A 24,878-nucleotide genomic window follows, 5' to 3' on the forward strand; every position below is an offset into this window, starting at 1 on the left:
TAAGAGAATTCTGTGTTTGGGCTCAATCAAAAACTCTGTTGTTCAGAGAACAAAACTCTGGCTGGCCTACATGTTAAGAGTGAAGGGGAGGTATGATTTGTCTCAAACAAAGGGAAAAGTTTCTAACAGTTAGAAACAGCAGCAATGGCTACTTCAAAATACAGGAGAACAGGAATATTCCCAGAAAGGCTGAGTAAGGAGCCCTGAAAATCCACTCCACTGCAAAAGCAACAAGACAAAACTGCCAAAACCAAGAACTCTGGAAATTAACCAAGGACTTACAACAATCCAAGGAGAGTTTATTCAAGAAAAACAGCTACATCTCTAAGAACTGCCACTTGTCCCATTCTCATCTTTGCAGTAGCAAATTTTGCAGTCTCTTTGAAAACTGACAGGCTCACAATATGATGACTATGAAAAAAACAGGAGCCTTATAACCATCGAAGAGGGCAGAAAAGCTTGTTGAAAGTCCCCTCCATGGGGAGCTGCCACTATTTGACCTCTCGGCAGCTCTGTGAAAAGTTCCATCTTGGGTCTTGTCTTTATTCAACCAGGTTCAGAATGCACTCTGTGTGAACAGTCCTTTATCGCCAGGGAATTTGTGAAAAACAATCAGCAGCCAAGGTTTAAAACCACAGCTGCCTGAGGTATTGATAACAGGTGAGCCTCAAAAGAGACTGGAAAAAAACAAAACAAAACAAAAAACAAACTAAAACTAACCTTACAAGGTAAAACTGGGGAATGAGATGTCCAAGAGGGCTTTGCAAAGCTTTGGCATATTCCTGGGAATCTAGAAGGCCATGCACTTGTACAACACTGTGGGCATGCCCAGGAAAGATCTGATCAGGCCCTAATAGTCTCTTACCCCTGGCTAACCTTGAGCCACAAGCAGGAAGGAAAGGCCAAGGAAGGGTTACAGTTTTCCTGTCAGAGCACAGAAAACACACCCCAACACACACACAGTAGCCCCTCAGTAAGGGCTGGGAGACTTCATGCTTCAAGGCTTTGAAGGAAATTTTAAATGAAAAAAAAAAAAAAGATATTTGTAAGGAATATAAAGTCAGTAAGTAATATAAATTCTAAATATCCTATATATGTATGTGCTCATGTGTTATATGTGAATGAGTGTATCGTTTTGCATTTGACCTGCACGGTCTGAGAAGACCCTAAATGAGGGAGGACAGCAGAGTGGCAGAATGACTATACATATAAAAACTACCTTTTATTGTGTTCACTTAATTCAATCTTTACAACTGTGTGAGGTAAACACTCTTAATCACCTTTACATGTGAAGAAATTGAGGTTTCAGGAAACTTAAGCAACTTTTCAGATATTTTATAACTAGTAATGGGGGGAGTGGAAAGTAGGATTCTAACCAGTTTCTGTTAGACTCCAAAACATACATTATTGACCACCATGTGATTTCTCCCCATAACAATAACACAAGGCACCTGGCTGGCTCAGTTGTTAGAGCCTGTGACTCTTGATCTCAGGGTGTGAAGCCTACTAAATAAACAGACAAGCAAACAAATGCAACACTAGTCAGGGGGAAAGACAAAGAGAGGAGAAAAAGGAAGAGAGGCAAAAAAAAAGGCAGAATACTTAGTAGGTTTTGAAGAGGTATACCTTATTCACTTGTCTGTAAACTGATACTACTACCTTGAATAAATAATCACTGTCTATAATTCTTCAACTCTAATACTTTCAGATTATCTGAAAGAGATACTTTCAGAGTATCTCATTCTATGTGAAATCACTGTGGTGCCTTCCACCAGGGTGAACATTCGGCCTCAAGCTTCGAAAGCACCTTCCCCTTCCCTCCCTGACTACCAGGAAGCCAACCGGAATACAGATGAGGCACAAACCGGAGACCCCATCCCTGCCAACTCTGTCTAAAAACCATCGCTTTTAAATCTACTTCCATATTATAAAATGAAAAATCAACTTGTCTACTTAATTTCTCTTTCCAAGTGAATATAAAACACAAGCTCTTTTTTTTAATGTTTATTTATTTATTTTGAGAGAGAGAGAGCATGAGCAAGTAGGGGAGGGGGGGAGAGGGAGAGGGAGAGGGGGGGAGAGAGAGGGGGAGAGAGAGAGAGAGAGAGAGAGANGAGAGAGAGAGAGAGAGAGAGAGAGAGAGAGAGAGAGAGAGAGAAAGAATCCCAAGCAGGCTCCATGCTGTCAGCATAGAGCCCAACACTGGCTCAGTCTCACAAACTGTTGATCATGACCTGAACCAAACCAAGTGTCTGATGCTCAACTGACTGAGCCACACAGACACCCCAAAATACATGCTCTTAAATAACATTTCGGGTCACTTCTTAGTTCAATGATTCTCTTGGCTATAAAAAGTAGAAAAATACTTTTTTTAATGTTTATTTATTTATTAGAGAGAGAGAGAGCTAGGGAGAAGTAGAGAGAGAATCCTAGGCAGGTACTACACTATCAGTGCAAAGCCAGACATGGGGCTCAATGTCACGAACCCTGAGATCATGACCTGAGCCAAAATCAAGAGTCGGTCACTTTAACTGACAGAGCCACCCTGGCGCCCCAAGAAAAATGTTTTTTAAAACTTAATAGGAACTGTTCTACAGATTCATACTGGCATAATAAAGAAGCAGCCAACCAAAACACAACTTGGAAATGAAGTAAAGATTAGTTACAGGAAAATAGGAAGCCAAGCTTTGTCTTCAGAAAAATATTCACTTGGCATCAAGCTTTGCTCCCAAAAAACTCATAACTTCTTTGGAAGGATTTGAGATTTATATATCTGTAACAGGGATTAAGCCTTTTTCACTAAGACTGGGCTTTAATTAGCCCCAATATTACACAAAGACCTGTTATTTTATTAGCAGCCTTGTAGTAAAATGAAAAAATGAGGACGAAATATCCGAGTACTCAGGATCATGAAGCCAGCTACTGGGATATGACCTTTAGATTAACAACAGAACCACAGATTACAAATTTACCACTTAAATGAAACCCACACTGCATTAGACTTTGATAGTGAATACTAGCTAAATATTTTAAATTCTCCCAAAATGTAACTATTAATAATCCTTTCAAGCCAGAGATTATATGGTGACTAATTAGTTCACAGAATACACACACATTAACAAAATTTGTCAACATTAGTAACTTCCTACAGCCAAATAAAGAAATAGAGAAATCACAGCACTAATAATCCAAGAATATGTATTTTTGGTAACAATCCTGTCATCTCAATTATGCCTTGCTTAAATTAATACTTAAATGTGTTTGCTATCTTTCAACACAAGTTTGACTGGGGACTAAAGAAGATGCATCAGGGCCACCTGGGTGGCTCAGGTGACTGAGTGTCTGAGTCTTGATTTCGACTTGGGTCATGATCTCAGTCATGGGATTAAGCCCTGTGTCAGGCTCTGTACTGGGAATGGAGGCTGTCAGAGATCCTCTCTCTCTCTCTCTCTCTCTCTCTCTCTCTTTCTCCCCCGCCCCTACTCATGCCCACAAACACGCATGTGTGCTCACTATCTCCATCTCTCTCACAAAAAAACAACAAAAAATAAGAAGTATGGATCAGACACATTTATATCAGTCCTTCACAGTAAGAGGACACAAAGAGAGGATTAAATATGCACAACAGGCAATCCATTCTATCAATCTCCTACATGTTTTTTACCTTTCCTACTGTTTGCACGTACCAATGACATGATATGGATCATAGGAAACAGTATCCCTGGGAGTGCTGTTTTTACAGAAATTATCTTTTAAGCAACTTAAGGCTCACGGACATCAGGTTGGTCAAAACAGCCTCCTAGCAACATCAGGATTAAATTAAACACATCAGTTTGTATTTCTTGTCAACATCCTTTGACACGCACTCAAAAATGAAATATTATCTATATCAATTATCCATGCACCGCCCCATGACACCTTTATTCAAAATTTTCAGACCAACAAAATTGTTCACATTATTTCCATCCCAAAAGAAAAAAAAGTAACAGTACTAAAGCATTTGCTCTTGGTACTTCAATACACAGACAAACACACACAAATGGCTTCTAACAAGAAGAAAATGAAATTTCAAAAAGAATGAATTCAATGCCCCAATAAGTTCATCAATAATGTCTATAAAATAGAAATAAGTATGTGTCAGTATGGTTCTTATTTCTCCCTTTGATATTTCAAAGCATATCAGGAAACAGCGACATCTGAATAGAAAGTACATTTTCAACCACATATTTTTTTACAAAAATGTCTAGAGAGGGCATCCAGCCTGCTCAGTCAGTAGAGCATGTAACTCTCAGTCTTGAGGTCATGAGTTTGAGCCACATGTCAGGAGTATAGTTTACTTTAAAAAGTAAAAAACAAGTCTAGGAAGTCATGCTGTGGTGCGGGTAGGACCAATGACCTATACAGGCCTCTCTAAAGCTCATGTGCCCAGAACTGTGGAAAATAATCACTATTTTTCCTGGAGAAAACCGTGAAAGCCCAATGGCTTAGCACCTAATTCCCTAGGAAATAGACCCTGGTGGTCTTGAATTATTAGCTTGTCATTTCCCATCCAGGTATCAGTTAAAACAAAGATGGTAACACCATTAAGAATGACAACTGGAGGGGCGCCTGGGTGGCTTAGTCGGTTAAGCGTCCGACTTTCGCTTAGGTCATGATCTCGAGGTTCATGGGTTCGAGCCCCGCGTCGGGCTCTGTGCTGACTGCCAGCTCAGAGCCTGGACCCTGCTTCAGATTCTGTGTCTCCCTCTCTCTCTGACCCTCCCCTGCTCGCGCTGTCTCTCTCTCTCCTNTGTGTCTCCCTCTCTCTCTGACCCTCCCCTGCTCGCGCTGTCTCTCTCTCTCCTAGAAATAAATAAAACATTTAAAAAAAAAAAAAAAAAAAGAATGACAACTGGAAACCATATTCTGCAAGTGGTGCATAGTCCCCATGCCAATAAATAAATAAATGCATAAAATAATACATATATAAATCCTTCTGCAAAATAAACTATCATCCTTTAAAAAATTTTTTTAAAAAGAGTAACTTATTCTTAGTCAACAATCCCAAAATGAAAGGAAATCCCAAAATACATACACCTGGGGGTTCATGAAAATTTCTCAAAAGGTATATGAGCAAAGATTTCTTAAGGGAATTAGGTTTCAAATACTCAGTGTCCCTACTCTCAACTCAAAGCAGTCCTAGAAAGCACTTGTGGATGGCCAATCCTTGCTCAGCCCTTCTCATCCTGGCTGTGGTGCGTTCCCTGAGGGCCCAAGCAAAGGGATAATTTTCAACAGAAGTATAGACATTGAGGAAGTGTAACTCTAAAGACCAAGTAACAAGCCCTGCAAACCAGGAAGGTTCCAATTCTTTGCTTTAGACAAAATTGGAGGACCTAATAGAGTTGTCAGATGACCAATCATTAAATTAAAATTTTTATAATAATGACTTTGGTATATAATTACAAAGGTATTCAAAGAACTGAGTGACACATATGACGAAACTCCAACCACTACCTCGTGCTTATATCTATACAAATATAATTGGGAAGAGAAATGACACTGAATCCTATATCGTTCAGGCAATAAGCCAAATTCAGCCATGAATACCTGATTAAACCCATTAGGGAAAATGAGATGTATCTGCAATAAAAATTTACCTTCATGTGTAACAACCGCTAATCAAAATAAATTGTATATTAATCAGTATAATCGTAATTCAACCTAAAAGAAAAAAAATGTTGCATCCAAGCCCTAAGGTTATGAGACTTTTTTTAAACAAAAAATCAAAATTTGTTACAGGGAAGCAAAAGAAGTGATTGCTAAAAAGTTTCAAGTTTGAAGATATATTAGACAGAATTCTAGGAAGATGTGGAATTAAAACACAAAATAAGGTGCACCTGGGTGGCTCAGTAGGCTGAGCGTCCCACTCTTGGTTTTGGCCCAGGTCATGATCTCAGGGCTTCGTGGGTTCAAGCCCCCTCATTGGGCTCTGTGCTGACAGTGCAGAGCCTCCTTGGGATTTTCTCTTTCTGCCCCTCCCCCACTTGTTCTGCCTCTGTCTCTCTCAAAATAAATAAATAAACTTTAAAATAAAACACAAAAATAAAAAGGATAAGAAATAATGTCAATTTTTTCACTGGTGAAGAGCTGATTAATGAGATTCTTAAATGGATGACGGTGACTATAAACTCACTATAGTATTTGGACTCCACCCAGGCGTAAGAATGATGCGACAGTTCTATTTAAAATGTCAAATATATGGGGCGCCTGGGTGGCTCAGTAGGTTAAGTGTCCGACTTCGGCTCAGGTCATGACCTCATGGTTCGTGAGTTCAAGCCCTGCATTGAGCTCTGTGCTGACAGCTAGTTCAGAGCTTGGAGCCTGTTTCAGATTCTGTGTCTTCCTCTCTCTCTGACCCTCCCCTGCTCATGCTGTCTCTGTCTCTCTCTCAGAAATAAAACAATAAAAAAAATATTTTAATAAAAAATAATAAAATGCCAAATATACAATAAATTAATTAATTAAAATGTCAAATATACAATATGCTGGAAACTTTACATTCTGAAACTATCTGAATCACTGATCAAAAACATCATAAATGTTAAAGTAAAATGTCACCCATAATTTATCAAAAAAAAACTTTAAACAGAATATGAAAGTGTCAATAATGGAAATATGTGATACAATGATCAGTGAGAAAAACAGAACTCAAAATAGTACACATTATTAGCAAAGCAGTTACAGTGTTTGAGGAGTGGTCTACAGCAGAGGAAAGGATCAATTCCACGGGTAACCAAAAGCTAATCTTTTTTTTTAAGACTTTAACTAATTTTGGGGTGCCTGGGTGGCTCAGTCGGTTAAGCGGCCGACTTTGGCTCAGGTCATGATCTCACGGTTCGTGGGTTCAATCCCCACGTCAGACTCTGAGCTAACAGCTCAGAGCCTGGAGCCTGCCTCGGATTCTGTGTCTCCCTCTCTCTCTGACCCTCCCCTACTCATGTTCTGTTTCTCTCTGTCTCAAAAATAAACAAACATAAAAAAAAAATTCTTTTAAAAGACTTTAATCTCTACACCCAATGTGGGAGTCAAACTCACAACCCCGAGATCAAGAGATGCATGCTCCACCAGCTGAGCCAGCCAGGCACCCCTGACCAAGAGCTAAACTTAAAGCAATTTTCTTTTAGGACACTTAAACATGTTCAGTGTCTAAGCAGATTTACTTCAGGGTTTCTGAAAAGGGGAGAAATACAGTCTAGAGGCTGTCAAGTTTGGGTTTTAACAGGCTCTCAATCTCTGTCTGGCTGACGCTATTAAGGTGACTCCTTTCAGCAACAATGAAGGAGCAAGTGCTTTAGAAACCTGCCAGCAACTTGGATTTGACCACTTTTCTTCTTCCAGGTTCACAGTAGGTAAACTTGAACATCGAAGTCAGAGATATCCCTTTTACTGAAATAGTAGCAATGAAAATGTCAAGGGCATCTAGGATTAATTATTATTCAGGCAAAGGATTTATATTATTGTTCACAAAGCAAAAGTTTGATAGGAAAAAGAAAATACCTCCATGTTCTTACTCTCCGCAATGCAGCTCTAAACAGCTGCCTTATCTTTCATTGGACATAAATAATTTTAAAATGATTAAAGGCAGCTTCCATATGAACATGGAGCAAGAAAGCAAAGATCTGCTGACATCCACAATAACTGATAATGGTATTGGTGTTACCTTAAATCCTGATCATCATTTTGGAACATCAGGAAAACAAAAGTGTGTGAAAGGATCATACAACAAACAGTCTGTCACACTTCACCTTTCAAATCTCAAATCACTCTAGAGGCAGTTTAGGGACATAGTTGAAAAAACAGTTCTGGGAACCAAAATGCTAGGGTTGAATCCAGGCTCTGTAATTTTCTGGTTCCATGATAATGGATAAGTTAGTTAACCTCTCCTGACTGTGAGTTATTTAACAGTACCTTAGTTTTCTTATCTGATGCTAAAATGCTCAATAAATATGAACTACTATGGTTATCACAGGGAGGAAAAAAGAAAAAAAAAAAAAAAAACCCAAGGACTGCGTATAGGCCTTGACTTCCTCTCTGCTAGTAGTTCATCAAAAAGATAAGTATATGGGATGCGTGGCTCATTCTGTTAAGTGCCAACTTCGGCTCAGGTCATGATCTCACAGTTCGCGAGTATGGGAGCCCACATTGGGCTCTGTGCTGACAGCTCAGAGCCTGGAGCCTGCTTCGGATTCTGTGTCTTCCTCTCTATCTGCCCCTCCCTTGCTCACTCACTCTCTCTCTCTCTCTCTCTCAAAAATAAAATACTTAAAAAGCTAATAAAAAAGATAAGTATAATACTAACAAATCCTAGTATGTCTTTTACGTTAAAAAAACTACATCCCATGCAATGTCATGCTTCTAGTGGATATTCAATGGAAATAATTAGCCTTATGATATGCTTACCCAAACTCCGTAAACTTAGGGTTCATACGATCTACTCAGGGAATGATTTAAGTGCAAGAAACTAGCAGACACAATGTGCTCAGCGAAGTTACCTTGGAGAAATGCTTGTTTAGTAGTTGTTTAGTCTTATTTTCTCTTGCTTTCCATTTACAAGCCATGTGTATGTAGTGATCTAAAGTAGAAAGCAGGGACACCTACCTCCATGGCTCAATTACTTAAGCATCTGACTCTTAGGCTCACGTCCTGATCCTGATCACAGTTTGTGAGTTTGGGCCCTGCATGGGACTCTGAGCTAACAGCCAGGAGCTGGCTTGTGATTCTCTGTCTCATCTCTCTCTGCCCCTCCCCCACTCGCACACACTCTCTCTCAAAAATAAATAAACTTTTTTTTAATTTTTTTTTTAATTTATTATTTCTAGGAGAGAGAGAGAGAGAGACAGTGTGAGCAGGGGAGGGTCAGAGAGAGAGGGAGTCACAGACTGAAACAGGCTCCAGGCTCCGAGCCGGCAGTCAGCACAGAGCCCGATGCGGGGCTCGAACCCACGAACGTGAGATCATGACCTAAGCGAAAGTCGGACGCTTAACCGACTAAGCCACCCAGGCGCCCCTCAAAAATAAATAAACTTAAAAAAATAAATAAAGAAGGAAGTGAAAGGCATAAACAATATTAAGTTCTGGAGTCAGGTAACTAACTGATCCTTATACAGCTAAACTTCTATTATGAATTTTTTTCTTTCTGATCATTTTAATTACTCTCCATTAGGGGCACAAATCAACATGGAATAGGAGAGCAAGGTGGCCTCAGGCAGAGCAATCAATCTTGTCCCCATTAATCTTTAGGCACCAAGAATGGTATTCTTAGCAAGGCTAAAGATGAACAGTACTTCAGAATCTAAGAAGTGGAAGGAACCTAGAGGTCACAAACGAAACCAAAATGAAGAAATAATCCTTCCAACATCTCTTCATCCAGGTCTGACTGAAAATGACAGTGGTAACAGCAGCACGAGTGCTGGTGGCTGCAGGGATCAGTGATGCTAACACACGGAATCTTTAAACTGTGCAAGGAAAAAAATCCCAAAACAATATATAAGATGGGATTTTTAAGAGGATCCCAAAAAGGGATCAAAGCCTAAAATTTTAAAAGAATTGGTTACAATATTAGCATAAATCAAAAAATGTATTATTCTCGAAACAATAGAGCATCATTTTACTCAATTTAGTACCATAAAGATGAGTAAGATAGAAGCACCTTCATTCACTCAATTCATCAAGTTAAAGACACTTGTTATTAAAGGCCTATGTGTCAGACACTTTAGTAAGTACCAAAGGTACCATTACTACAATTACTATTAAAACATGATCCCTGCAGCCAAGGAGCATCTATGTACCTCGCTCTCAGTAAAGTAGTGACTAGTTCACAAAACTCTAAGAAATAAGACAGAGTTGAAGCAAGAGCAGCTTAGTATAAATCCCAACTCTGTCACTAGCTATAAAAGCTTGGGCAAGTCAATTAACTTGTAAAAATAAAGAATTTATATATATAATAGATATAAAATGAAGTTGTTATAAACAACTTTAAGTTGTTTAAGAAATAAAGTTGTGGGGTGCCTGAGTGGCTCAGTCGGTTTAGCATCCAACTTTTGATTTTGGCTCAGGTCATGATCCCAGGGCCATGGGATTGAGCATTGCACTGGGCTCTGTGCTGAGTGTGGAGCCTGCGTAAGATTCTCTCTCTCTCCTTCTGCACCTCTTCCCCACTCATGCATGCTCTCTCTCTAAAAAAAAATAAAAATTTAAGAAAAAGTTATAATAAATAAGTTTTAACAAAGTTATACTACATATATATGTGCAATATATATATACAACTGATCATTATACACATCCTAGGATAAGAGTGTTGTAGAAAAATCCACATATATATAACTTTTGATTCCCCCGAAACTTAACCACTAATCGGCTACTGTGGACTGGAAGCCTTACCAATAACATAAACAGTCAATTAACACATAATCTGTATGTTATATGTATTTGATATTGTATTCTTAAAATAAAATAAGCTAGAGAAAAGAAATGTTAAGAAAATAATGAAGAGACAATAGGGGCACCAGTGTGGTTCAGTCAGTTAAGCAGGCTCAGGTCATAATCTCGCAGTTTGTGAGTTTGAGCCCCGCATCAGGCTCTATGCTGACAGTTCAGAGCCTGGAGCCTGCTTTGAATTCTGTGTCTCCTTTTTATTTAATGTTAAATAACCATTAAAAAAATTTTTTTAAAGAAAAGTATGAAGAAACAATACATTAACAGCACTATACTGGATTTATTAAAATTTTTAAAATCTCCATGTAAGTGGACCCACAAACTCGTGTTCTTCAGGAGTCGATTGTATAAATCTGTTATGAGGTCAAAATGTGTTATATAGTGTACACTAGATTGATCAAAGTTTCCATCACTTCCTGCTAACTGAACCTAAGAATTTCTTCATATCGCCATCAAATTTTACTTATTTTGTACTTTAATCCTAACCGGGTTAAGTATGTTACACTTAATTTTTTTTAATGTTTTATTTATTTCTGGGAGAGAGAGAGAGAGAGAGCAGGGGGAGGGTCAGAGAGAGGGAGACACAGAATCTGAAACAGGCTCAAGGCTCTGAGCTAGCAGTCAGCACAGAGCCAGACGCGAGGCTCGAACCCACGAACTGTGATATCATGACCTGAACCGAAGTCGGATGCTTAAGCGACTGAGCCACCCGGACGCCCCTACACTTACTTTTAAATTGTCTAACACTTTTTTCAAGCTCTGTATTTCGGTATACAATTACTATCTTCAGAGACATCCTACGTACTATACTCCAAGCATTTCAGGAACAAGAAATTTTGCCTCAACCAAAAAAAAAATTTTTATCTATGCACACAATAATTCAAAATATATAGTTTTGACGGAAAATATGATAGTGGTGATAGTGGCAGGCATGCAAGGATCAGTGATGCCCCAGGCCCTGTGCCACACATGGAAGTTTTGTAGTACAAATGTTAAAATAACAGCTCCTAAAATCACTGTACTCAAACTCCTTTGGCAGGGAGATCAGTGGAGCAAGTCTGACCCCCATCATGTCTTGCTCCAAGCTGTTAAGTGTCCGCGTGAATAAGGCCGATCACATTTCTATTAAAATTCAGACATGACTGCTGAAACATTTCCTATTTAAACATTTTTAAATACGAAAGCCAGGGACCCCTCATTCCTACACTTGGGTAATAAAAGAACGATGCTATTAAAAAAAGAGAGAGAACTATGCATCTGATCCTACTTCCAAATACTAGAGTCCAGTACGTGGTGGGCATTCTTTCAGTAAACCTTTACTATCCTACCGTGTGCTAGGCCTTGCACAATGAACACGAGGCCAAAAATATCCCTTCCCTCCTAACGACAGGAACTGTAAGACTGCCCAAGTCTCAGCTCCCGCAGACCAAGTGCGGGCCGCACCCCTACCCTACAAGGGTCAATCACACTGACACTCCGCCCGAAACCAACAGGCCCGCTAGCCTTGCAGCCGCGACACACAGCCTCGGCCCCGGCGTTCTTAGCCATTCCGGCCCGGACCACTTGGGCTGGCTGGAGAAGCCCCACGAGCCGCCACTCCCGCGCCACCCCGGCAGGGAGACAGCTGGCGGCTCACCCCCCGACGCGCCACGTGCGCATCCGGCGCGCGCCCCCGCCGCCCGCCGCCCGCCGCCCGCCGCCCGTCCCGCGCAGGCGCAGGTGCCGCCGCCGCCCTGCTCGCGAGCGCCCAGCAAGCCGCTCTCGGCTCCGGTCTCGCGGCAGGGGCGGCATCAGACCCCGTCCCACGCGATAGCGGCCCGGACCCCACCGGCCGCCGCCTCTTACCGGCGCTCTAGCCCCGGCGCCCCGGCCTCCTGGCTCCCGCCGGCCGCCTCCTCCTCGGCCTCCTCGGCCGCCGCGGAAACCCCGACCGCGACCCCGGCGGCCGCCTCCGTCCCCGCCGCCGCCTCTTGCCACCGTCGCTGCGGCGCCCGCCCGCTCGCGGTCGCGGTCCCCGCCGGGCCGGTCGCGGCCCGGCCGGCGTCCGCGGCCGCCCCTGGCCCCTCGCTCCGCCTGCATCTGGCCGCCGCCGGCTATCCTGCGCGTTCGGGAGCAGGGCCGCGGCGGAGACGCCCTTGCCTCACCGGAAACAGGTCGCTCGCAGGAGCCGCGAGCGACGGGCCCCCGGCGGCGGCGAGCGCGGGGTGCGGGGCCGGGGATGGAAGCCGGCCGCGGCGGGGGCGGGGCGGCCCCGGGCCTGGCAGGTGGGGCCGGAACCGGGGCCCCGGAAGGCTGGGACTTTAGAGGAAAGGCCCGACCGTGGGAGCGGGAAGAGGGGCACCTAGTGGGTCTGGGGAAGGGACCGTGGCTTAAAGACGAGTTATAAAGTAGAGGTAAATGGATGGGTTAAACAGTTTTTGTCGTTGGAACTCGTTTTTGTAAAAAGAAAATTACGAATGTGAGCGTATTTGCATTTAAAAAAAAGCCTAAAAAGTATATACTAGAATGTAAGCAGAGGTTAATTAACTGTGAGACTCCCCGTGAGTTAATTTTTCCCCACTTAGTCTCTTAATTATCAAGCATGAATGTGTTTATTAAAATTGTTCTGACTTCAGGGTTCAGGAGGAGGGATGGAGAAGGTGGGGTGGTCTCCGGTGAGAGGTGTGGACTCCAGGCGCTGGGATAGAGAGCACAGTGCAAAACTGGTGATGGGTGGAAGGTCTCCGAAGTCCTTGAGAGAACTCTGTAGAAATGACTACTTTTTTTTTTTTTTTTTTTTTTTACTGAGTGTTTAATTCTCCTGGCAGTCCTTTTAGGTAGGTACTTCTGTTCTTATGTTGCAGATAAGCAGCAGCCCTAGAGGTTAAACAACTTGCCTTAAGTGGTACAACTGGCATTTTAACTCAGGTGGACTCACTACACTATTCAGTGTGTGTGTCATCACTCCTTTAGTTTTTGAGAATTATCCATGATTGAATAATCATATTCCTTTTTATTGCTAAGTGGTAGCCCATTTTATTTATCCAGTCTATTCTTTTAACCAAGGGGGAAGAAGGGCAATTGGTCATATGGATACATGGCAGCCATTTTTAACTTTGTATTACAGAAACCACATAAAATAACCAAGGGCTAAAACTCCCATCATCCAATCAACAGGGCAAAATCATTATTTTCCCCCTTCTAGTCCTTTCCTATATCCATATATATTTAACACTGTTCATTGCTTCTAATTATATTCCCTGTGCCCACCACACTGCTTCAAACTGAAGATATTTTTAAAAAAAAAAAAAAATACTTGCCCTCAAGAAGCTCTCTCTCTCTTTTTTTTAATGTTTATTTAATGTTGAGAGAGGGAGACAGAGTGCAAGCAGGGGAGAGGCAGAGAGAGAGAGAGAGTGAGAATCTGAAGCAACCTCCAGGCGTTGAGCTGTAAGCAGAAAGCCCAACACAGGGCTCAAACTCACAAACCATGAGACCTGAGCTGAAGTGAGACACTTAACTGACTGAGCCACCCAGGCTCCCTGAGTTGCTTGCTTTCTGCAGGAAGGATAACCCTATAAACAGATGATTGCACTAGAGTCCTGAGTGCAGTGGAAGGTTCAAGGTGAAGGCCCAAAGGAAGAAAGAAACTAGACCTAAATGAGTAGCTCAAGGCCTCATGAGAAATACACCCTTGAGCAAAGGCCTGATGAGGAGTTTGCCTCATTTAATAATTGGGATATGGGAGCTTTCCAAATAGAGGGAACCACTGAAGGATTATAAACTGGAAAGAAACAATCTTAAACAGTGATGCAGAGCACTGTTCTGAGTACGTCCCACACAACACTTGATGTAAATCTCACTGCAGCCTTATGAGGTTGTACTAGTATTGGCTCTGTTTTACAAATGAAGGCTCTAAGGAACTTCAAAGATCACACGGCATCTTCCTGGTTCTTCTCTTTGCAGGCAGATTTTCTAGTTTTGTTGACTTCTGGTGCTTAGTCTATAAACAGTATAAACTGGAGAACATTGATAAGGTCGCTTCCAAAACGTTTTAGTCTTGGTATCTAGATGTTTTGGCTGTTCGAAAACATCTAGTAGGTGTTCTCGAACAGCTGCAGCCACTGTGGAGGGTGCTCCAACACTGCAGCGGGAGGGATCTGGGCAAGAATTCCCCTTTCAGCCCAGAATCCTCAGCCTGCAACCTGGTGGGAAGGTAAGGGCAAGTGAACCTCCTGTGAGGTCACAACAGTGCGCGGTGCCTGGGCCTCTAGAGCTGGAGTCACAGAACAACTGAAAATGAATGGGGCAAATTCCCAACATACAAGATTCATGACTTGCCCCCTCCTCTCTGCCTCCACCTCCACTTGCAACTGCTGACCTTGCTTTCTACTTCACAGTGAAATGGAAGCAATCAGAAAAGAATTTCCACTGCCATTACTCACAGACTACCTGTATCAGTGCCCGTCTACCCTGCCGTGTCCCCTCCCATTAGTACAAAGAGGTCTCTGCTCCCTTGTGAAGCCCGGGCCTCTATTAGTGCACCGAGTCCACTCCCCACTCACCTACTCAAGGACATCTCTCCAGCAACTGCCCTCTCCAGCAACTGTGCCCTCTCTCCTGCACATCAGTTTTTACGTCCCAATGGATCATTCACAGTAGCATGTAAACATGCTATCCTTCTGCTTTTCTAAGAAAAAAATAAAACAAAAAAGACCTCTTGCCCCACATCCTAATCCAGTTTCCTGATGGATTTCTGTAGCAAAGCTCTATAGACTTCTCTGTGGCGCTGTCTCCAAAGTCCTCCATTCACTTGCTCATCCGCTCCACAAGGCCTTCACCACTACCACTTCACCAAATGACCTCTCAAGGTTGTCTGTGATCCTCATGTAACTAAGTCCAATCGTCAGGCTCCACGCACCTCATCTGATACAGTTCATCACTCCCACCTCCCCTCACTGTCTTGCTGCTGCTTCCGGAACAACACACTACCCTCAGAATTCAAAAATAAATACATACACAATGCCTTTAAGTGTGTCGGGAAGACATGGACAAGACAGCCAGGAGCTCCCGGTCTTCCAGATTCTCACATAAACCCATTTGGCAGCACCTCCCAACCTGTTTCATGTCATGGCACTCATGGGAAATGAGAGTACCCAGCACTCTGGAATAACAAGACAAGATTGATCTCAGCAGGAGGAGACCCGCCCGGGCAACTCCAAGGCCTGGCGGGCACAGTGCATCCATGGATGGCTCCAGCTCATGCTTTCTTGTAAAGCAGTCCCACCCGTTTTCCTATCTTACACTGAAAATACAATCATCTGATGTGCTCCATAAGACTTCTGGCACACAGTTGTGATATAAAGACTCAACCTCACTCTCCTTTCCTCTTTTTCTTAGAACTATAAAAGTCTAACTCCCTTACTTCAAGGACTACTGTATATCTTTTATACGCTCCCATGGAATCTAGCACAGTGAGCACAGAATGTCTTTAAAAACTTATTATGGAGGGGACACCTGGCTAACTCAGTCAGAAGAGCATCTGACTCTTGATCTTCTGAGTCATGAGTTCAAGCCCCACATTAGATATAGAGATTACTAAAAAAATAAACTTAAAAAAACAAAAATAAAAAATTAGAACTTACTGTGTTCTCAATTATAATGTAATAACTTTGGTGACGGATGGTAACTATGCTTATCATGGTGAGCATTTCAGAAAATATAGAACTTTCAAATCACTATGTTGTACACCTGAAATTAATATAATATTGTATGTCACCTACGGGGCTCCTGGGTGGCTCAGTCGGTTGAGGATCTGACTTCTGATTTTGGCTCAAGTCATGATCTCACAGATCATGTGCAGACAGCACAGAACCTGCTTGGGATTCTCACTCTCCCTCTCTCTCCCTGCCCCTCCCTTGATTGCATCTACATGTGCTCTCTCTCGCTCTGTCTCTCTCTCTCTCTCTCAAAAAATAAACATTTTTAAAATGAGGTGGGTTTTTTTTCTTTCATTTAAAAAAATGTTTATTTATTTAGGAGGCACCTAAGTGGCTTGGTTGGTTAAGCATCCAACTTCAGCTCAGGTCATGATCTCACAGTTTGGAGGATCGAGCCCTGCATGGGGCTTAGCACAGAGTGCAGAGGCTGCTTGGGATTCTCTCCCTCTCTCTCTCTCTCTCTTAAAATGAGTAAATTTTGTAACCTTATTTATTTTGAGAGAGAATGGGTGGGGGGGCAGAGAGAGAGGGAAAGAGAGAATCCCAAGCAGGCTCTGCACTGTCAGCGCAGAGCCCGACCTCATGAACTGTGATATCATGATCTGAGCCAAAATCAAGAGATGGACATTTAACCAACTGAGCCACCGAGGCACCCCAAGAATAGAAATTTTAAAAGAGTATGCATTGCATTAAAATTCTGGCCCAGATATTGCTTCAGCAAGATTGTGAAGTGATTTCTTAATCACCAGAAATCTTTGGACAGCATTCTATTAATTGAAAGAGGTTAGATACACCTACTTTATTTTTTAAAAAATTTTTTTGTTTATTTTTAAAAGAGACAGAGTGTGAGCAGAGGAGGGGTGGGGGGGCAGAGAGAGAGAGAGAGAGAGAGAGAATCTGAAACAGGCTCCAGGCTCTGAGCTGTCAGCACAGAGTCCAAAGCGGACTTGAACTAGGAAACAGCGAGATCATGACCTAGGCCTAAGTCAGATGCTTAACTGACTGTGCCACCCAGGTGCCCCTAGATACACCTACTTTAACATACAAACAAAAAGGTAAGTTCAGAACTCCTTCTACTCCTACATTCCATCACTGGAAGTTCTTCCTGATCTCTAACCCAATGGTATCATCTGTATTTAAGTTTATTTTGTCTCAATTTATCCTTGAAAAGGAAGAGCAGGGGTTGGGGGAAGAGCAGCTCATGAATACTCTACATGACAACATGAGCTGGTTATAGTGATGTTCTGGTATCACTAGATTGGAGATGCTATTGACGTTTTCCACCGAGGTTGCTATAGAAACATTAAAGCATAGTTCAGACATAAAGCTGCTCAGAGAAAAAGGTATTTCAGAAAAGCAAGGTCTAAGCTCATCTCATGCAAAACCTCAGAAGTCATCAAGGCCACCCTCAAGGAAAAGAATTCATTTGATACACTGTGTTGCCTTTTGTGGTATTTATGTTGGTTTGGCTCCTTTATAATTTATTGACAAAAAAGAAGCAAGAGGCAATCTTGCCAGAGTTGGGAACAAGGAGACTTTCATTGTTCTGGGATTGTCTTCTATTTGGGGGTGGAAAATAAACCAGGGGTGACTGCTCTCTGCTGATGCTAGCACCCTAGAAATAAACATACTCTCCATAAAGTGGTGGAAAATAGGAACTTTGAAAATTTGAATAACCATAAAAGAACTCAGAATTCTCACCCCCTTCCCCAGTAACCACCAATTCTCACCCCCTTCCCCAGTAATCACCACAACTCCAAAAAACAAGAAGTACTCCACCCTAAACATAATCTTTTACTCAAAACCCTTTTAAAGGTTCAGAAGTTTATTACGGAAGACAGCTATGCCTGAAACTTAGTTTTCACTCTCAACCATCATCCACACAAAAAAATCAATCCTTCAAGTCATGGAACCTCCCTCATGTCCCATATGCCTTTGACTGTGACAAGATCTGTCCAATCCACCAGTTTAGGAATCAGGAAAGATCATCCTCCCAAACATGCAGCAGGGGGAGAAAATAGAAAGAATAGAGAGAAGCAAATCTGGAAAGGAAGTATGTATTCATTTCAAACAGGAGAAATAAAAATAACTCGAATGTCCTTAGAAGGCAGAGGGAGATCCAAATATTATTGCACATTTCAGGTGGAAAATTCCAATGTTAACAGCACCTGTGTAAGCTATGGTTGCCCTTTTCTAGGAAGTTCAGCAATTACACTCCATGTGGCTATTTAAAGTACAGTTCAGGGGCGCCTGAGTGGCTCAATTGGTTAAGCCTCCGACTTCAGCTCAGGTCATGATCTTGTGGTTCATGAGTTTGAGCCCCACATCAGGCTCTCTGCTGACAGCTCAGAGCCTGGAGCCTGCTTCAGATTCTGTGTCTCCCTCTCTCTCTCTCTGCCCCTTCCCCGCTGACACTCTGTGTCTCTCTTGCTCTCTCAAAAATAAATGAACATAAAAAAATAATAATAAAGTACAGTTCATGGATCAGGTGCGTAGACAGAATGCTTAGGAGTTGTTGATAGGGGATGCTGAAAGGAGGGATTGTAAACTCTGATCTTCTGAAGATTAATTAAATCCTGCAGGTAATGCATAAGCATGTTACATTTTGAGAAGCACTGATTCTAGTCCTGAGGATTTTTTCATTTCCAACATGCCTGGCCATCTATCAACTGCACCTTGGTAGTAAGGATCTAGAGAGGCCATTGGTTTTCACCACAGCTCCAGGGGAGAATCATCTCAGGAATTTCAAAAGGACATGATGTCCAAGTCCTTCCCGTTAACTTTTGTTAACGGGTCTAGGTTGGGGTCTAGACATTAGTATTTTCTAAGAGCTCCCAGATGATTCTAATGAGCTGCCTGTGGATCAGATCCACTTACCTAGACTAACCCTTCATTTTATAATAATTACAACCCCAAACCGACATCAGAATAGGACTTGGTGGTTTCTCTACATTACCTCACTTGGGAGTCCTCAAAACATATCTATAAGAAAAAGAGAAAAGATACTGTTATACCGGCCTAACAGATGAGAAGCCTGAGGACTCCAAATTAGCTGAGAGCTGCTTGCACTCCACTAACCTCCAGAGAGCCGCTGACTAACTGCTGTTTCTCTGGCTGACAATAGAGGGAAGTGGAGGTCTAAAATTCATACACTGTCCACTATTTGCCATTGGAAGTCTATAGGGAAAGCTTTAAAGCATTTTAGATGGTAAATCATTCCTTCCAATCTCTTAATTTTATATGTAGGGAAACTGAGGCCCAGAGATTTGTCTCCAATCACAAGATTTTAGCTGAAACGTGAATTGAGATCTCCATATCTGAGTTCAGTATGTTTCCCATTGAACTGTGTTCCCCAGCTGTGCTCCATAGATGCCATGGGATGCTAACAGTCATTCCTCTGAAAAAGCTTACACTCAAAGCCACCTCTGTGTTAAACCAAATTAAATAGTGTCCTTGAGTTCAGGACCTCTCAGCCTTCTCTGGGCTCATGTGTCTTCTGAATCTCTGTGAGCTTTATATACTATATGGTATTTTCTCAGCTTCTTTTTCCATGGAATCTTTTGTTGTTGTTTTTAAATCAAGTATCTTGAGGTAGCCCTATTCTAATGAGCAGACTTTGAAGAAGACTGTTAACTTGGCTCTCTTCAAGGTTATTATACTTTAGTGGTTGGGAATAGTTCATTCTGTCCCTAAAGGGGGACACCAGCTACAAAAGCTAAAGGGGAAAGTATCATTAGCACCATGAAGCATCTAAAACAACCAATTCAAGGTTGTGAAAGTATTGTCATTTCATTCCACTTTGTCCCTTAGTAGACCATACCTCAGACCCTTTCCCAGAATAGGAAAAGTCATTTTGATGTCTTTCTGTTGGATGGCTACTTTGTAGTGAACATTCCCCTGTGTCAGGCACTATGGGAAACAATTACTAAGGATTATCTCATTTAATCCTTAAAACAATCCAATGAGGTAATAGGGACTCTTAGTATCCCCACTTCTAAGTTTAAAAATCTGAGACCTAAAGGGGTTGGGTAACATGTTCAAAGCCATGCAGTTAATAGTGGAACTAGGAGGGTTTTGTTTTAAAGATTTTACTGTTTAAGTAATCTATACACCCAACATGGGGCTCAAACTCACAACTCTGAGATTAACAGTCACATGTTCTCCCAACTGAGCCAGTCAGGCGCCCCTGGAGGTAGGTTTTGAACCTGACACTGCCCAACGCCAGATTCAGTTGTATGATCAAGAGACCACGTTGCCACTATAAATTATCTTTACCCCATGTATCAAAGTGTTTATTTCTTTTATTAGAGAGACAGAGGGGGGAGGAAAGAGAGAGAGGCTTTTTTTTAATTTTTAGGGATTGTAGGGTTTAGGAAGTCTAAAATGTGTAGTGCAGGTTAAAAGACTAGAAATTCCAGCAGGAGTCAGTGTTGTAGTCTTGTATCCAAAGGTAATCTGGAGACAGAAGGGACTCTGCCGTTAGCTGATTAGATGAGCCCCACCCGCATAATGGAGGATAATCTGCTCAAAGTCTACGACTTAAATGTTAGTTACATCTATAAATTATCTTCACAGCAACATCTAGACTCAGGTGTTTGACCAAACAGGGAACTGTAGCACAGCCAAGATGACACATGTAATTAACCATCACACTATATAATATACTAAATCATGAAAAGGTAGGTATCTTGCATCCCATAATCCAACTTCCTTATTTTTTACAAATGAGGAAACACGTCGGGGAGGATAACCCCCTAGCTATACACCTGTGTTCACAGGAGAACCTGAACACCCAAATTCCCAGAAGTCTTTATAAATTGTTCACTACCTTCTAATAAAATTAGGTGGAAAAATTAAATCCTTCCAAACACCATTTATTTCTATTTTGAGGACTTGACTAGAAAAAAAGCATCAGTTCATTTTATTACTTCTCTCCAGACTATGGCCCCCAACACCTGGATGTTGGGACTACTTTCAGAGTAGATGAAGAATCTGGAAACAGAAATAGCTGACACAGCTCTCCCAGAAGGTAGACTTCTTTTTATCTCAAACCCAATCCTGTCCCTCCTACCCCACCCCCTCAACCTCTCTAGTCTCACCTCTTGTGTCTCAGGCTTCCTCCAACTTGATGCCTCCTCTTTTTTTCTTTACCTTTTTATTTAAATTCCAGTTAACATTCAGTGTGATATTAATTTCAGGCTTACAATAGAGTGATTAAACACTTCCATACAACACCCAGTGCTGATGTCGAGTGCACTTCTCAGTGCCCATCACCTATTTAACGCATTCTCCTGTCTGCATCCCGCCTGTTTACCATCAGTTCTCTATAGTTAAGAACCTGTTTCTTAGTTTGCCTCTCTCTTTTTTTCTCCTTTGTTCATTTCTTTTGGTCCTTAAATTCCACATATGAGTGAAATCATATGGTATTTGTCTTTCTCTGACTGACTTATTAGCATAATGTACTCTAGCTCCATCCACGTCATTGCAAATGGCAAGACTTCACTTTTTTTCTTCTTTAATTTTTTTTTAATGTTTATTTATATTTGAGAGAGAGAAAGAGACAGGGTGGGTGAGCAGGGGAGGAGCAGAGAGGGAGAGAGAGGGAGACACAGAATCTGAACCAGGCTCCAGGCTCTGAGCTGTCAGCACAGAGCCCAACACGGGGCTCAAACCCACAAGCTGTAAGATCATGACGTGAGCCGAAGGCAGACACCCAACCAACTGAGCCACTCAGGCACCCCAAGACTTCGTTCTTTTTTAGAGCTGAGTAACATTCCGTGTGTGTGTGTGTGTGTGTGTGTGTGTGTGTGTACACACCAATTCTTCTTTATCCATTCATCAGCTGATGGGCATTTGAGCTCCTTCCATAATTTGGTTATTATTGATAATGCTGCTATAAACATCAGGGTGCATCAGTATTTTTGCATCTTTGGGTAAATACCCAGTAGTACAATTGCTGGATCATAGGGTAGTTCCATTTTTAAATATTTTTTAAGTTTATTTATTTTGAGAGAGAGAGAGCTAGCATGAGCAGGGGACAGAGAGACACAGAGCCCAACACAGGGCTCATATCCGTGAACCATGAGATCGTGAGCTGAGCTGAAATCAGGAGTTGGAGGCTCCATTGACTGAGCCACCCAGGCACCCCAATTCTAGTTTTAACTTTTTGAGGAACCTCGATACTCCATACTGGCTGCACCAGTTTGCATTGCCACCAGCAGTGCAAGAGGGTTCCCCTTTCTCCACATCCTTGCCAACACCTGTTGTTTTGTGTGCTGTTGATTTTAGCCATTCTGACAGGTATGAGATGGTATCTCAATTGTAGTTTTGATTTGCATTTCCCTGATGATCAGTGATACTGACCTTGATACCTCCTTTTGCCTCTGGGCTTACTAGCAAATGAGCTCTTCCCCTCTGAGACTGAAACACTATTTCCCCTGCCCACCCCCGCACACCCCCTTTGCCTAGCTAAAGCCCATTCATGCTTCAAGTCTCAGCTTAGACATCTCTTCCTCAAGAAGTGTTTCCCCCACTCCCAGGGGACTGGGTTCCATGTCCTTCCATGTGCCCTATGGCATGCAGTGCCGGCCCCTTACATTTATTACCTGTTTCTTTATCTATAACCCCACCAGCGTCTTGTTCCTTGGTACCCCCACCATCGGAGTCTGTCACAGAAAAGACATTCAATACACATTTACTGGGGGAAGGAAGGAAAATAGAATGAAGGAGAATGGAAGGGATTTCTGTGGGTCCTTTCTTGCACTGTGAGACTTAGATCTGCCAACTAGAGACAGCCTGGGATGGAATTTGCCCAGAGAATTGTACAGTGTAAGGCAACTTTGGCCTTTCAGGTGCTAGGGAGTCAGTCTAGTGATCTGGCATCTGACATGCTTGCCCATCTTTGGAACACTGATAACACCCAGGGGTTATCAGCATTAGGTAACACAAGGCTAAGCCAGGGTGATAGAAGCAGGAACGTAATGGGACCCATGTCAGGGATATTTCATGGGTAAACTGTACTGCGTTCGTTTGGATGTGAAGGAAGAAGGTGCAAGATCAGAAAGTCAGAAGAATCTAGTTTCTAGTACAAGACAATATCATCAATTCAATTCCATACTGGATTTGAGGCATCAGAAAAAACATCTAAAAATGCAATTGAAATATAAAACAAAGCCAAGAAAATCCAGAACCGTTCACAAATTTGTCATCTTTATAACAATTACTGTTATCAGAGAAGAGTCAGGACTGGCCAGTAGGCAGAGCATTGATTGCCCACATGCCATGCTTTGAGGGTCATCAAGAAGACTCTCTCTTCATCACATCATGGTGCCTGGAATTTTGTAATTAAAATAGTATTTTTGAGGGGCCCCTGACTGGCTCAGTCAGAGGAACATGCATGCAACTATTGATCTTGGGGTCGTGAGTTCAAGCCCCACTTTGGGTGAAGACATTACTTAAAAAACAATATATCTTAAAAAAAAAAAAAAAAGATTTACATGATGAGTTGTTAGGTAAAAAACAAAATTCAGAGCGCAAACATTCAGAAGTCACCCATTTAGGGGCTCCTAGGTGGCTAAATTGGTTAATCCTCTGACTGTTGATTTCAGCTCAGGTCCTGATTTCATGGTTTGTGAGATTGAGCCCTGAGTTGGCCTCTGTGCTGATGGCATAGTGCCTGCTTGACATACTTACTCTCTCTTTCGCTCTCTCTGTCCAACCCCACACTCGCTCACTCTCTCTCTCTCTCTCTCTCAAAAATAAATAAACTTTTTAAAAAGTCACCCACTTAAAAATAATTGTATTTAACTGTTTGTTAACATGTGCAAAGGAGAAAGTATTGATTACCTTTGCAAGATGGAGTCAGAGGAGGCCTGTTTCTAAGCTATACATTTTGACATTGCTTGAACTTTTACAACAAAATATTACTTTGTAATCAGAAAATAAGATAATTTAAAACATTTCTGTTACATCACAAATAGCTTAAGAATAGATAGAGGAGTCGACAACAGCAGCTGGGTCAGATTTCAAACCCTCTAGATGAAAATGAGGTGCGTGCAAGAAGAGTTTGTACAGTAAGTCGGGGAGAAGTGTCATAATGCAGTCTTGGCTCACAACAGTACCTCAATAATGTTTAATAATTGAAGTTATAACTAAACTCAGTAATGTTTAGTAATCGGAATACAAGGTAGATACTTGTCTCTTTCCCCAGTGCATAGAATAGGTACTTATCACTTGGAGTTTAAAAAAAAAAATTAAGAACTTCTGCCCTAGAAGGCGTTGCAATGTAAAGTAACTTCACATCACCTGCTTTCTTCTCTTTATTACTCCCAAATGGTCCAATTTCCTTTCCCTTCCCCCTCGTCTTCCCAGCCTTCTTCTTTAAATTGCCTTCTGCAACCACAAGAGGGCAACAGCTTCAAGTACAAAAAAAGGCTCTCAGGCACTGGTACTAATAAGCAAAGGGATGATGCGGTTACAAAAATGTTATCAGAACTTCAGAGATTTCACCATCTTGCTCTGAATATGTGTGTGGCAACATTTAATATTCTGTTGTAACTGAAAACAATGCGTGAGGGGAAAAATCCATGGTGAATGGAGCTAATGTAGTTCCCTCTCTTCCAGATGCTGGCCAAGAAGAGGTGAGACAGGAAAGAGATGGTCTAGGACCCAAGACTTAATCCTAATGTAAATTCTTGCGCCAGG

The 24,878-nt window shown here is 42.0% G+C and overlaps 1 protein-coding gene across 1 annotated transcript in view; it reads right to left on the reverse strand.

Annotated features, from left to right (window-relative positions):
* Positions 1-15,034, reverse strand: part of LOC120221065 (cell death regulator Aven-like) — a 57,069-nt gene extending 42,035 nt beyond the window's left edge. Inside the window, exons 1-2 of the mRNA XM_039218326.1 lie at positions 15,021-15,034; positions 12,322-12,826 (exon numbers count right to left, since the gene is read on the reverse strand). Of these exons, the coding sequence (XP_039074257.1) occupies positions 12,322-12,826; positions 15,021-15,034 (519 nt within the window). The remainder of the gene's footprint in view (positions 1-12,321; positions 12,827-15,020) is intronic.
* Positions 15,035-24,878: the final 9,844 nt, after the last annotated feature.

This window comes from Hyaena hyaena, unplaced genomic scaffold (assembly GCF_003009895.1).
Source record: "Hyaena hyaena isolate Hyena2069 unplaced genomic scaffold, ASM300989v1 scaffold_756, whole genome shotgun sequence".
Lineage (NCBI taxonomy): Eukaryota > Metazoa > Chordata > Mammalia > Carnivora > Hyaenidae > Hyaena > Hyaena hyaena.